Consider the following 12,365-nt stretch of genomic DNA (forward strand, 5'->3'; position numbering starts at 1 on the left):
TAGTGACACATCATCTTTCCCTAGAAACGTATCCTCTTCCCCTAGTGACATATTCTTTTCCCCTAGTGACACATCATCTTTCCCTAGTGACATATCCTCTTCCTCTAGTGTCATATCCTTTTTCCCAAGTAATATATACTCTTCCCCTAATGACACTTCCTCTTCCCCTAGTGACCCCTTTCTTAGCCATAACCGCCTCCAACTCCGGTCTCCAATGTAATTTCCCATCCAACATGATACCATTTTTTCCTAGTGACAAATCCTCTTCCCCTAATGACACATCCTCTTCCCCTAGTGACACATCCTCTTCACCTAATGTCACATCATCTTTCCCTAGTGACATATCCTCTTCCCCTAGTGACAAATCATCTTCCCCTAGTGACAAATCCTCTTTCTTTAGTGACACATCCTTTTCCCTTAGTGACACATCCTCTTCCCCTTGTGACACATCCTCTTCCTCTAGTGACAAATCCTCTTCCCCTAGTGACATATTCTCTTTCCCTAGTGACATATGCTCTTCCCTTAGTAATCCTCTTACGCATGTGAGATATTTTCAATTATGGACCTTTGCGGATGTTCATATTGTGTTATACTACCCTGGTAAAATTAGTTAATTACAGAGGGCGTAAGCATTAAGGTTATTATATAATATTCTACCAGGGTGGTATAACATCATATATACCACTGTTTAAGGATGTACACCTCTGAGAAGTCAAAATTTTCTTGTATTAAACTTTTTTTCTCATATAGATTTTTGGAAAAAGGAGTTCATTCTACAAAAGAAAATGGAAGAAAAAACATATGTCCATGTGCTCGTTTTTGAGCTTTTGTCACTCAAATAGACCTAGTTGACAAAATATTGGATTTTATGGGAATTTTGCCGTTTTGACCATATAAGATAGAAATTAAATCCATAATTTCCTAATGAGGTGTTTGATATGTATGAATACTTGTAGAATTCATTTTCTAGTAGTCTTCTTTAAAACTATACCAGTTTTGATCAATTAGACTAATATTTTTTCTCAGAATAACAATATATGCTACCCCTACCCCTTAATTTTGTGCTACAAAATGCACCATTTTCAGCCATTTTTGCCAAATTTAACCCTTTATAGAAAACGTTTTGGTATTAAACTTTTGTTGTTATTTTGCATATCAATAGGGAAACGGTTGTTCTTTCTAAATCAGAAAGAAAAATTGGGGGTCTGTGTGCTTACTTTTTTGCCTCATTTGAATTTTTGTTATTTTTCAGTATTTTAGAGTTAAAACTAAAAGTGTCCAAATTACCATTAAATGTAAAAATAAAGTCACAAAAGTGTATTGTTTCAAATATTAATGCTCAACATTTTAATTATTACGAACCTAGTAACGATTTGCAGCAAAAATGAGCTAAATACAGCTAAAAATGCTGGAGCAGTGATGATTTAAGTAAAAAAAAAATTAGTAAAAAATGGTAAAACTGTGGCTCTACTTGAAGCGAAAAAAGACACAATTTCAAAATGGCCACCAAATGGGCCATTTCTTAAAATCTCCGTATTACAAAATCTACTAAAAATAGAAATGTAATTTTTTGACAAAATTTGCATCTGGCAACTTGCTACAGATATTGATAAATTATATTTGGAAATCTCATAACTTCTTTGATCTATGTTGAAACGAGACTTCAACGGGACTGAAACCTCAGAAGAATACAACCTTAATCTTATTGGGCCCCACCCTTCCTGCTCCTGAGTGGTCAGATCCAAGATCTATACAAACTCTGTTCCCCTTCCCCAAGGATGTTTCAAGCCAAATTTATACTCTATGACTAGTAATGATTTAAAGGAAATGTTGGCAGACGGACGGATGACAGATGCCGCAACCTGACATAAGCTCACAGGCCCTTCGGCCGAGGTGAGCCAATAACTAGACAATTCCTGGGGCTTATTTCCTAACAATATATCAAAACGATATTCAATGATCTTTACATTCCAACTGTATTTCTGTATCAGAAAACAGGTACCCAAATAGCAACAAGGGTTGAAGCCCCACCTGTTAACAATCTATTACAGTCTAATAATCCACACAAATCTGTAACCATGAATACAAGTATACTGACACACATACTGTATTTGACCCAATAAGTAACCACATGGTAGGATGCTTAAATCCTGGAAAAATGAGGGGATGTTTAATAGGACCAAACATGAATATGGACTAATCATGTAAGTCATAAATCAATTTGCAAAAGCAATCAAATAAAAAAATGATTGCTTTTCATATTTTCAGTCTGCATCTAATTAAAAGGTAAGTGAAAATGAGGTTTCAAAAATGGGAGAGAGGCACAATGGGGTGCTTACTGGGTCAAATCTAGTACAACTCTTACATGCTTAATGATACCTACTTAATTAACACACATTCTTATTTTTGCACTTTGCTTTCCTTTTTTAAATAAGACAAAAGAATCTGTTTTGTAATCAAGTTATGTAAATTATCATTGGTATACATAATATTTTACATCTGAATTTTCCCAGCTCCCAATTGCTCTCAAAATCCCTAAGGACTATTTGCTCCTTGCCTATGTAAGACTTTCAAATTTTCAACAGGCCATTAAAATTCCCATGCACACACATATGGCTTGTGGTACCCAACCACCCATCCAATGAATGGAAAAGTGCATGCTTCACATTTCTACAATATTACTGTAAACAGAAGCTGATTTTAGATTCCTTATTATCTTTAAAATTCTAACAGGTACAAAGACAAGCACATTTGAAGAGTAGAACCTAATTAACCTTAAATCATAGAATAAAACACCCTGTTTAATTTGCAGAATTTTGGTGATTTCATCTTAACATTACACTACATGTATATTCAAGTTAACTTTATTCAGATACTTTAATAACTCAAGTATTACATCCATTCTTCTACCTTTGAGTTAATCAGATTTTGAATGAAGTTGCATGTTTCATAATGTTGATTTATATCTATACATTGTATATTCATGCAATCTTGATGTAATGATGCAATATAAAGCAATTATTTGAGGATACTTTTTATAAATAAACTTTGGTTCATTTTTCATATCAATTGTTTCTTTTCACACTGGGAGTTGTATTCTATACACTTTTGTGAGACGGTTGAATTTTTGTATCATCTTTCACATCTAGGAAATAAAAAAAATCTTAAAGTGAACAGTCGGGCAAGGATGCCTAAAGTCGGTAAAAATAGTGTGAATGTATCCAGTATAATTTCTTAAGAAATAGAAAAATAAAATCTCTTGTCAAAATCTGCCTGTGTACGAAGAATTTAATTTAAAGTATAGGAATCCTTAAACGTCCTCCCGGCTGACTATGTCCGTGGTTACATTTCCACGCAGCCTCGCTTTCAATGCTTTCAACTTTTCTTTATTTCAATGGTCAGAACTGGGAAACGTAAGCAGAACTTGACCGTCGTTTTAATATATGAGAACTTTTGGAAGGCCAATTAACACATTTAGACTGATTTTCTTTGCCCGACTATTCACTTTAAGATATATTCCTCTGCAATTTTCTATTAATTTTGAATTTGTACAATATCAAACTTATATTATAAACAAGGTGTAAACCATTATCTATGCTGAAATATAATTATACTAAAATTCAATCACAATGTATAAACATTGAATTCAGAAGAAATGGGTACTCGAATTCATTATAATATGAATACTGTCACATATCCTGTGAAATTTTTCACTTGGTTTGGTTTTTTTCTCTCTAATAAATCTTAATTGAAACAGAGACTTGTATTTATGCTGCATTTTATCTATGGAAGGGAGATAACTTCTGTAATTATCTTCGACAATGGAAAAGCAAAGGGGAGACAATTCATACTAGTTACAAAATATATATTTTTGTTTTAGTAAGGTTTCATTTTGTTTTACGCTCTTGTTGAGGAAAGTTTTGGTACTGAAGAGAAATTATTGACCTATAAAAGCATCATACAACTCCCAAATGTGGTTATGGGCTGTGTAATTTACTACTTCGTAGGTGTAAATCTTGTTTCTAAATAAAGATAAAAGAATCTTCTTATTCCACTTTTTAAAACTTGGTTAATGGCACAGTTGACGTATAATTCTAATATGTGTTTGAAAATTTGGCATCTTAAGTATAAAACTGAATAGAGAAATATCATTAGGTGGCCAGAGATATATATTATATTCTATGTATTCTGTAAAATGAAATATCTAATGCACACATTGAATACCTATTCACCGATAAAAGACATCCATAATTTAAGACAAAAATTATACAGATCAAAATTACTAGCTGTGTTATTTAGCTATAGATGTACAAAGCAAATAGTTACGCTTTTATATATATACTTACCATGTTTGTGCCTCAGGTATGATGTCATCAACAACTACATATATCATAGCCCCTGCAGCGAAGGCTAGAGAGTAGGGGAGGAGGGGCTCCGCTATAGACACTGCCACCACTCCAAATAGACCCGCAATCGGCTCCACCATCCCACTCAATTGTCCATACCTGACAATCGATAATTTGTAATGATTAGTTTGTCTATTATGATGAATCATTTAAAGATTTAGTGTTTTAACTCATTTTGTTTCCTTATACTTTTGAGTTGCTTACCATATTTTTGCAGTTTCACTGGAAATTGCTATGATAGTGAAAATTTGATCCATTAAAAATAGAAAAATTAATGAATTTTCAAGTATATTTACCCAATAGTTAAATTGCAAAAATTTAAAATCGCTAGAACAACCCCCTATAATGTATTTCTACCTCATTCTTAGAGGTAAAACATTATATTTGAAAATTCACCTTTTTTTTGGCAGACGTTTTCATTATAAATTATAACAAAGTTTCCTACAGTTAGATAATACTAGGTCATTGGAATAAAACTGTACATATAAAACCCTGTTGTTAATTGTCTATGTATATTTAATTAGTAAAATGAATTCGTTTCTAAGCTCCATTCCACATACACCTACCAAAAGCTTTTCCACACTGACATCCCTGATCCACGTAATGGTAAACTGACCGCCAGCCCCTCTGGGAAATTCTGTATACCAATTCCTATTGCTAAATTTCTGAAAATTAAAATATCAAATAGAATTATCAATAATAATATATCAGCATATCACATTAAAGAGTTTTGTAGATATGTTCAAGCTAGGCTTTCAGTTTTTCATGCAGTTCATCATTTTCGATTAGTCCCACAACCTGGTGACTGTGAAATAACATGTCAAAATATAATGTCACAATCATCGGCAGGTGAGATTAATCTACGGCAAACAGTACCTCAACCACGTTGTTTTGGTATCAAAACTGTTTTGTACACTCTACCCAGAGGTGGAGGGCAATTTATATAGTGGTTGAATGTCCGAACACTTAACCACTCAGCCATCCAAGTCTTCAGAATGGCACGAAGATTAATTTTTCCATCTCCTCCCTCCCTTCTTAACCCCTTTGCATCTTATCTTTTCAAAATGACAGAGACGAGATAAGGTGCACAGTGAACTCAAAAAGAGATGGAAAAAGTTATTAAGTGACATTTTGAGAAAGTATAGGTAAAATAACATTGTATGAAAAGGAGCAACACATAATACAAACAAATATGGAAAGAAAATATTATAAAGAAATAAACAATTTGTGTTAAAATTAGTAGAAGATGATTGTCTTACCTGGCATTTACAAATGTAGCAGAATTGGTAGAAGATGATTATCTTACCTGGCATTTTCAAGTGTAGCAGAATTGGTAGAAGATGATTATCTTACCTGGCATTTTCAAATGTAGCAGAATTGGTAGAAGATGATTGTCTTACCTGGCATTTTTAAATATAGCAGATTTGGTAGATGATGATTGTCTTACCTGGCATTTTCAAATGTAGCAGAAGGTGTTTTTCCTATAGCACCAAACCCTACTCCCACAGCTAGACCCTCTGTAACAGGAATACAAGATTAGTTAGTTAAACTGAAGCATACTATTCCATTAAGCATTCTTTTTCTATACTGCAACTTCTTTAATGACAGTCAGTATTCACCAACCCCTGGATGCACAGACATATGTATGCTTTCAATGGCAGAGTAAATGTTAAAACATGAATAATGTATATTGCAAAGTCACATGTAGAACTACATTGTAGGATGGTTAGATTGAGGGCTGGTGGATTGTCAGTTATTACTGATTTCTGCTCTAATTATAATGCCCTTAAATCTGAGAAAAATGCCAGTTGAATCCATTCTAAACAAAAGTTAAGCTTTATGTGCTTAGCGTATATATCTGTTTTGTAGATCTTAAAGCCAATTAGTTTCATGATGATGACTTTTTCTGCAATATCACAGGATAATATCAATACTCATGAAAAATTGATTCTTGAATAATTTGAAATTCAAAATTATCGTGAATATCCTTATGTTAGATCACAAACTTTTGATTCAATAAAGTTTTATCACCTCCTTCAAAGTTGAAATTTTTTTCACCTGCAAAACTAACCAACTATACATAAATTGATGATGTAATTACCTGGAATGTTGTGTATAGTGATGGCTATGATAAGTAATAAAATGCGTTTCCACCGAATTCCTACAGAGCTAGCCCCTCCCACACCATGCTCCTCTATATCTAGGTTATCTCTATGTGAATCTGGGCCAGAATTGGGCTGTTTCCTTCTCTGGGCAGGATTCGTTGATATTGAAAATGGTTCTCCTGAAACAAAAATAAATACACATCTTTGTAAGTGGGAACAAAAATATCTGACGAGAATTTTTTTTTTATTTGTGAATGTTTTCTTTCTGCATTAAAATATCAGTTTCACTTGAATTAATCTTTGGATACATTCACTGTCCACACAGAATATGTAAAAAAAAGTGAGTCCAACACAGAAGTTCCTTAAAAAAACCTGATTATTTGTCAGAGTGTTGTTGACATGGTTTGGCTCCAAGGGACATCCTCTTGGTTCTGAGGATGGCTCCCTTCGAGTAGAAACATGTCAACAACACTCCAAGTAATAATTAGTTTACTGGAAGGAACTACCATGTTGGACTCTCTGTTTTTACTATTTTCCTGGATCCCTAGTGAGGCCTCTGTATTCATTTTGATCTACGCCAGTTCAATCAAGATTTCAACTGATTTCCACATTGTAGGATGCTATGCCCCTCTCCTACACTTAAGTATCCACAAAGTAGTAAACAAAAGGCTACATATGTATATCTTTGAGACTCTTAAAAATGGGCAGAACTCATTACCATAACTATTTGATTAACATTTGATGATAAATATCAATGTCATTCATCTCAAAAAACTTGGTACCGCTAGTTCTACAGAGCAAATACTTAGACAAATGGTTCCTGAAAAGAAATTATATTGTAAACTCTAGATTGACACTCTGACAGTCTAGGGTGATTAAATGAATACTTTAAAAGATATTTTCATGTTAATTACATCCATTTAACTTCAATCAGTGGTCAGGTCGTGTAGTGGTTAAGCCGCTCGCCATTCACCTAGCCGGCCGGGGTTCAATCCCCGGCACAGACGTGAAAAGGTTAGGGGTCACCTAGCTGCCCGATCACATGGGTTTTCTCCGGGCATTTTGCTTTCCTCCCACACTAAGACCCCTCGCACGCTTACATCCGGGCCATCGAGAGTTGTATAACTTGTTTCTCAATCAATGTAAAATAAGGTTTATAATTATTTTTTGATTTTCAACCAATAGAATGAAGTTAACTTGGAAAAATCGGCAGTTACAAATGAATATCAACTATTTTATAACATTTTACTTACTAGATGTATAATTAGTTTGGTTAAAATCTATATGTACATTATCTTCCTTTTCTACTTTGGATGAAGCTGATTCTAGTGTAACAATGAGATTGGAACTGTTGGCTCCCTGAAACACATCAAACACTGAAGCATTAAATACAGAAACAAAACACACACATAACATAATTAACATTAACGGAATGATTCATGACTGAATTTACAAACAATTTCATATAATAGACATACCTATATCTTTTATCACATACATTAACTATATCAGTAAAAGTGTATCTCGTATAACATACTGTATGTACAACCCATCAAATATTTCTCTAAATACATAAAAGATCAAAGATTACATAAATATCCTACCAACACAGAAGTACATTACATGCACAGTGATTTTTCTCCTTATATATATCTGGGGTCGGTAAACGACCCCATTCCCAATGCCAAACCCCCTATTTTTTTCTCAATTACAATGAAAAATTCCCAAATCAAATCACTGAAAAACAAATAAAATCCGAAAATATCTCCCCTCGTTGTCTAATCTAAAACAAACTACTCTGAAACTGTTTTGATGGTTGTCATCTTTTGATAATATGAAACAGTTTACTGTTTTACAATATTGAATCATCTATAATACCATGTTTAGTAATATGTAACTTTTTCCGAAAACTGCTCTTTTTGCTTTTAAAAATTCCCAATTTGTTACAAAAACTTTTTCCCCAAAATACCCTGAAAAATCACTGATGTATTAACAAGGCTGGATTAGTTCACTGTGAATGAAATGAGTTGATAAATAGTTACTGGTCCAGCCAGTTTGTTAAAGGAGGAATCACTTACCAAATATGGCATTAGAACGTCAGCACCGTACACAAAGATGGACCCAAGTATAAAGCCGATGCTGACAGGAATGAAGGCCCACTGTCCCTGGTCGCCGTACAAACCAGACCGTTCAGCCATTTCTATGGCTGGGGCCAGGAGTGACCAGTACGAGGCTGCGGTCATCACCTGTCAATAGTAGATACATGTATATAATTCAAATATATGTATGCTGTATGAAATTATGTCAGTAAAGGTATAATAGAATAATATAATTATTATATTCCGTACCTGGTACAATAAAATAAATATCTCTATATTGGTAGCCTTTCCTAATTTTTTGTGATGTATATTATAGATGCTCCACCGCTGACAAATGGTATTTTTTCACTATCAAAAACAGCAGCAGACGATTTAGTGCTTTTCTTCAGTTACAAAAGTTACTTACTTTACACCGTTACCACCACTGAAAAGTTTGAGCTTCTAATTTGACTTCAAGTAGAAAATATGAAAAGTAATTAATTGCATCCTGAAAAAATTCTGTGGCACTATATCCTATATGAAACTGATTGTGCATACACCAAAGGCGAAATAAATTATTTGATATTATTTTTTGTATTAATTAGACATATATATACCGTATTCAACCTAATAAGCGCTCATGTCCCTTTAAGCGCCCCTCCCCGTTTTCGAGGCCTCGATTTCAATTGCCCAGGCATATATAAAGACCAAATGTAGTATAATATATAAATGAAAAGAATTTTAGACTTTGAAATTTGGACTAATATATAATTATCTACATATATCTTTCAGGTATGTTACACTGTGTAGGTCAAGCACATGTGTTTCATATTTACAATAGTACATGTACGTGCATGTAAAGTCTATTGGAAACCAACCTCTGTTAGGGTCATTGTATTGCTACTAATTACATAGCCATGTTATTAATTATGTTACATGATAAGTTCTAATGAGTAAACATGTTTCCCTATGTAATACAGCATCTGCGTCGGGTCAACTGTTCCAGGTATTGGCTTTCATACCCAAATATTGACATATGTTATCCCGATGTACTGCTATATTAACTCGCCAATAATCTCTGTACAGAGTCGATTCCTAAGACTCCAATAAACGTATCGTACCATTCACTGAATCTGCGTTGGAGTTCTACATCTATACACACCACAACAACCTACGAAACTACACGAAGTTATAAATCATCATACAAAACTACACAAAAATGTATAGATTTTCAATACAGTTCAATACCTATTAGCACCTTTTCATTCTTTTCAATTTGTATATGCCCTTGGCGCTTATTGGGTCAAATACCGTATACACGATTAAACACTATTTATTGTTCAAATGATGAATATCATTTATGCTCTGTCGGCGGTTGAGCATCTTTAACAACAGTTTCAATCTTCTTGCCCTAGCAAATAATTTATTTTTGAAAATTAATTATGACATAGTAATAACTCTTCTGAAAAGCTTTGAATGATCCAGAGAAATGCAGTTCTGTTGTAGTTTAACATGCAATAGAGTTTTTGAATATTTGAATAAAATGCTTTATGGAAATGTAAGGATAATACTTACACCAGCAGCAAACCCCAGACTGGCATCCAAAACCTTCCTCTGTAACAAAAGAACATCTCATTTAAAACACTGAAATATCTCTCTGTATAAAAGAATACAGGTAAATTAATGAACCATTTTGTACTCATAAATATAAATGAGAAACACTTTGTACCGAAACTTAAAAAAAAATACAAATGCATAATTTATATTATGAGGACAGCACACATGCAGACAAAATCGATAATTAGGGTTAATTTCATATGAATTTCTCACCAAGGCTTGCAAAAAAGGGGAAAACACTTCGAAGATAATGTACCAGTAAATAAGATTTAATAGTTTAATTAAACTTAACATAGAAGATGAATATGTATGGGATAAATGTACTTATAAGTGTACATATTTCATAATAATAATTTATCACTTAATTAACACAGTGATTATCTTACTATATAATTGTATGCAATTTTTATACAGCATACTTGAATTGTACCTGTGATCATTGCACATTGTTTGCACTGTGTATGTTGTAGCAGACTACTCACAAACATATAACACTTTCATTATATGTATTTGTGTTATACCCGGTATATCATACTATACAGATCCAGGAGCACATACTCCAAAAATGTTAGACTAGATCGAGGCATAAACTGACAACACACTTTTGAATCATTGTGTTGTTACGTTGCTTATCATGATTTTGCTTTGAATAAGAGTTTCTTGAAATTGCAGAAGTTTCAGATATGTATGAAATATTTCTTCTTCTTTTTTTGTGTGTGTATTTTTTTTTCAATGTCATTAATTGGATTTTAGGTCTTGGCACTGACAAATCTGGATATATGAAAAATTATAAATGATTGTAATATGATTCAGCAAAATAATAACTACCTCTAATTTCTTGAATTAAATTGAAAATAAATCAGTTCATTTGACTGCATGCATACATCAAAGTAACATATAAATATCAACTTTAAATATCAAAATGGGTAATTGTATACGTGTGCAGTGTAACACATGTGCATAAATGTAGTCGTACTAATCGATAGGCTATGCTGTTGATGGTTTGCGACATTACGTAATATAACGTACAGACACCTGTGGAGATAACACACCTGTGCTCATTTCGAAACAATAGCTTACCTGATTGCTTTGGAAGACAAACACCAGTCCAGCTCCAGCTGCTGTGAGGCCCCATGTAAACAAAGTTCCCAGAATCGTCTGGACAGTGGCACTGTAACCGGCTATCATTCTGCCAACTGTACATATTGTGTTTGATCCACTTCCGGTTGCATCGCACCCACGTGACTATAAAGTGAAAGTAGACTTAGCCTTGCATAAGACCCAAAAATGGACTTTGCCAAGTAATCGCACACGTCATATTAAAAGAAGTTTCATGCCTTTTGACAATTCTATTATCTATCATTACAGGTTCGTTTTTGAACGATTTTTTTTTCTAAATTTTGTTTGAATGTTGAAAATATTTATAATATTTTCCGTAGTTTAAAAATGTACATGTTATATCAATTAAGAGGTGTGTGTACATTTGTAGATTAAAATATGAACATTGATCAAATCGACGTCAAGTTTTTTTTTCACTGTGTGTAATTGTCTATTTTACAAAAATAAATAAATAAATACAGGAGAAGTATTTCAAAAATATCTGAAGAAAGGGCAAGTATTTTTCGACAAACTTCGGCAATTTCAAGAAAATCCTCTTGATGTGAGGGCATACAGTCAAAAGTTTTGTTGTATGAATGATATTATTCGAAAAAGCATTGACATCAATAATGACGTCACCACTTTTAGGACATAGGCACCTGAAGAGGACATTATACAGGTAATGAGAAATGTTCCATCGTGTACTTTGTAAAACATGGTGATTTCGGTTCCTTTGCCCCATTTTCAACAAATCATACCATTTCTGTGTGAGTATTTACCAGAATTACAGAAAGTAATCACTTGCTGAAAGATCAAGAATGACGTAATTTGGAGATCATTTTGAAAAATGTGTCTTTTAACCAAATTAATGCTAGGATTACATATATAATTTTAAACTGATTTGATGAAGAAAAAAAAAAGAAATTGGCCTGCTTTTTGCAAATGAAATCTTTACGTTTTGTTTTAAACAAACCATCAAATTTTGAAAGTGTAACATAATTAACGTGTCTAACTGTACCGTATTGCCAGTTAAAACATTAAATTCCAGCAGAAAATGTTTA

The 12,365-nt window shown here is 33.3% G+C and overlaps 1 protein-coding gene across 1 annotated transcript in view; it reads right to left on the reverse strand.

The window, feature by feature from the left end:
* Nucleotides 1-11,446, reverse strand: part of LOC138323797 (zinc transporter ZIP11-like) — a 31,268-nt gene extending 19,822 nt beyond the window's left edge. Inside the window, exons 1-8 of the mRNA XM_069268644.1 lie at nucleotides 11,287-11,446; nucleotides 10,165-10,203; nucleotides 8,590-8,757; nucleotides 7,765-7,870; nucleotides 6,508-6,690; nucleotides 5,854-5,923; nucleotides 4,973-5,071; nucleotides 4,347-4,505 (exon numbers count right to left, since the gene is read on the reverse strand). Of these exons, the coding sequence (XP_069124745.1) occupies nucleotides 4,347-4,505; nucleotides 4,973-5,071; nucleotides 5,854-5,923; nucleotides 6,508-6,690; nucleotides 7,765-7,870; nucleotides 8,590-8,757; nucleotides 10,165-10,203; nucleotides 11,287-11,394 (932 nt within the window). The 5' untranslated portion in view covers nucleotides 11,395-11,446. The remainder of the gene's footprint in view (nucleotides 1-4,346; nucleotides 4,506-4,972; nucleotides 5,072-5,853; nucleotides 5,924-6,507; nucleotides 6,691-7,764; nucleotides 7,871-8,589; nucleotides 8,758-10,164; nucleotides 10,204-11,286) is intronic.
* Between the last annotated feature and the right edge of the window lie 919 nt (nucleotides 11,447-12,365).

The sequence above is a fragment of the Argopecten irradians genome, chromosome 5 (genome assembly GCF_041381155.1).
Source record: "Argopecten irradians isolate NY chromosome 5, Ai_NY, whole genome shotgun sequence".
Taxonomy (NCBI): domain Eukaryota; kingdom Metazoa; phylum Mollusca; class Bivalvia; order Pectinida; family Pectinidae; genus Argopecten; species Argopecten irradians.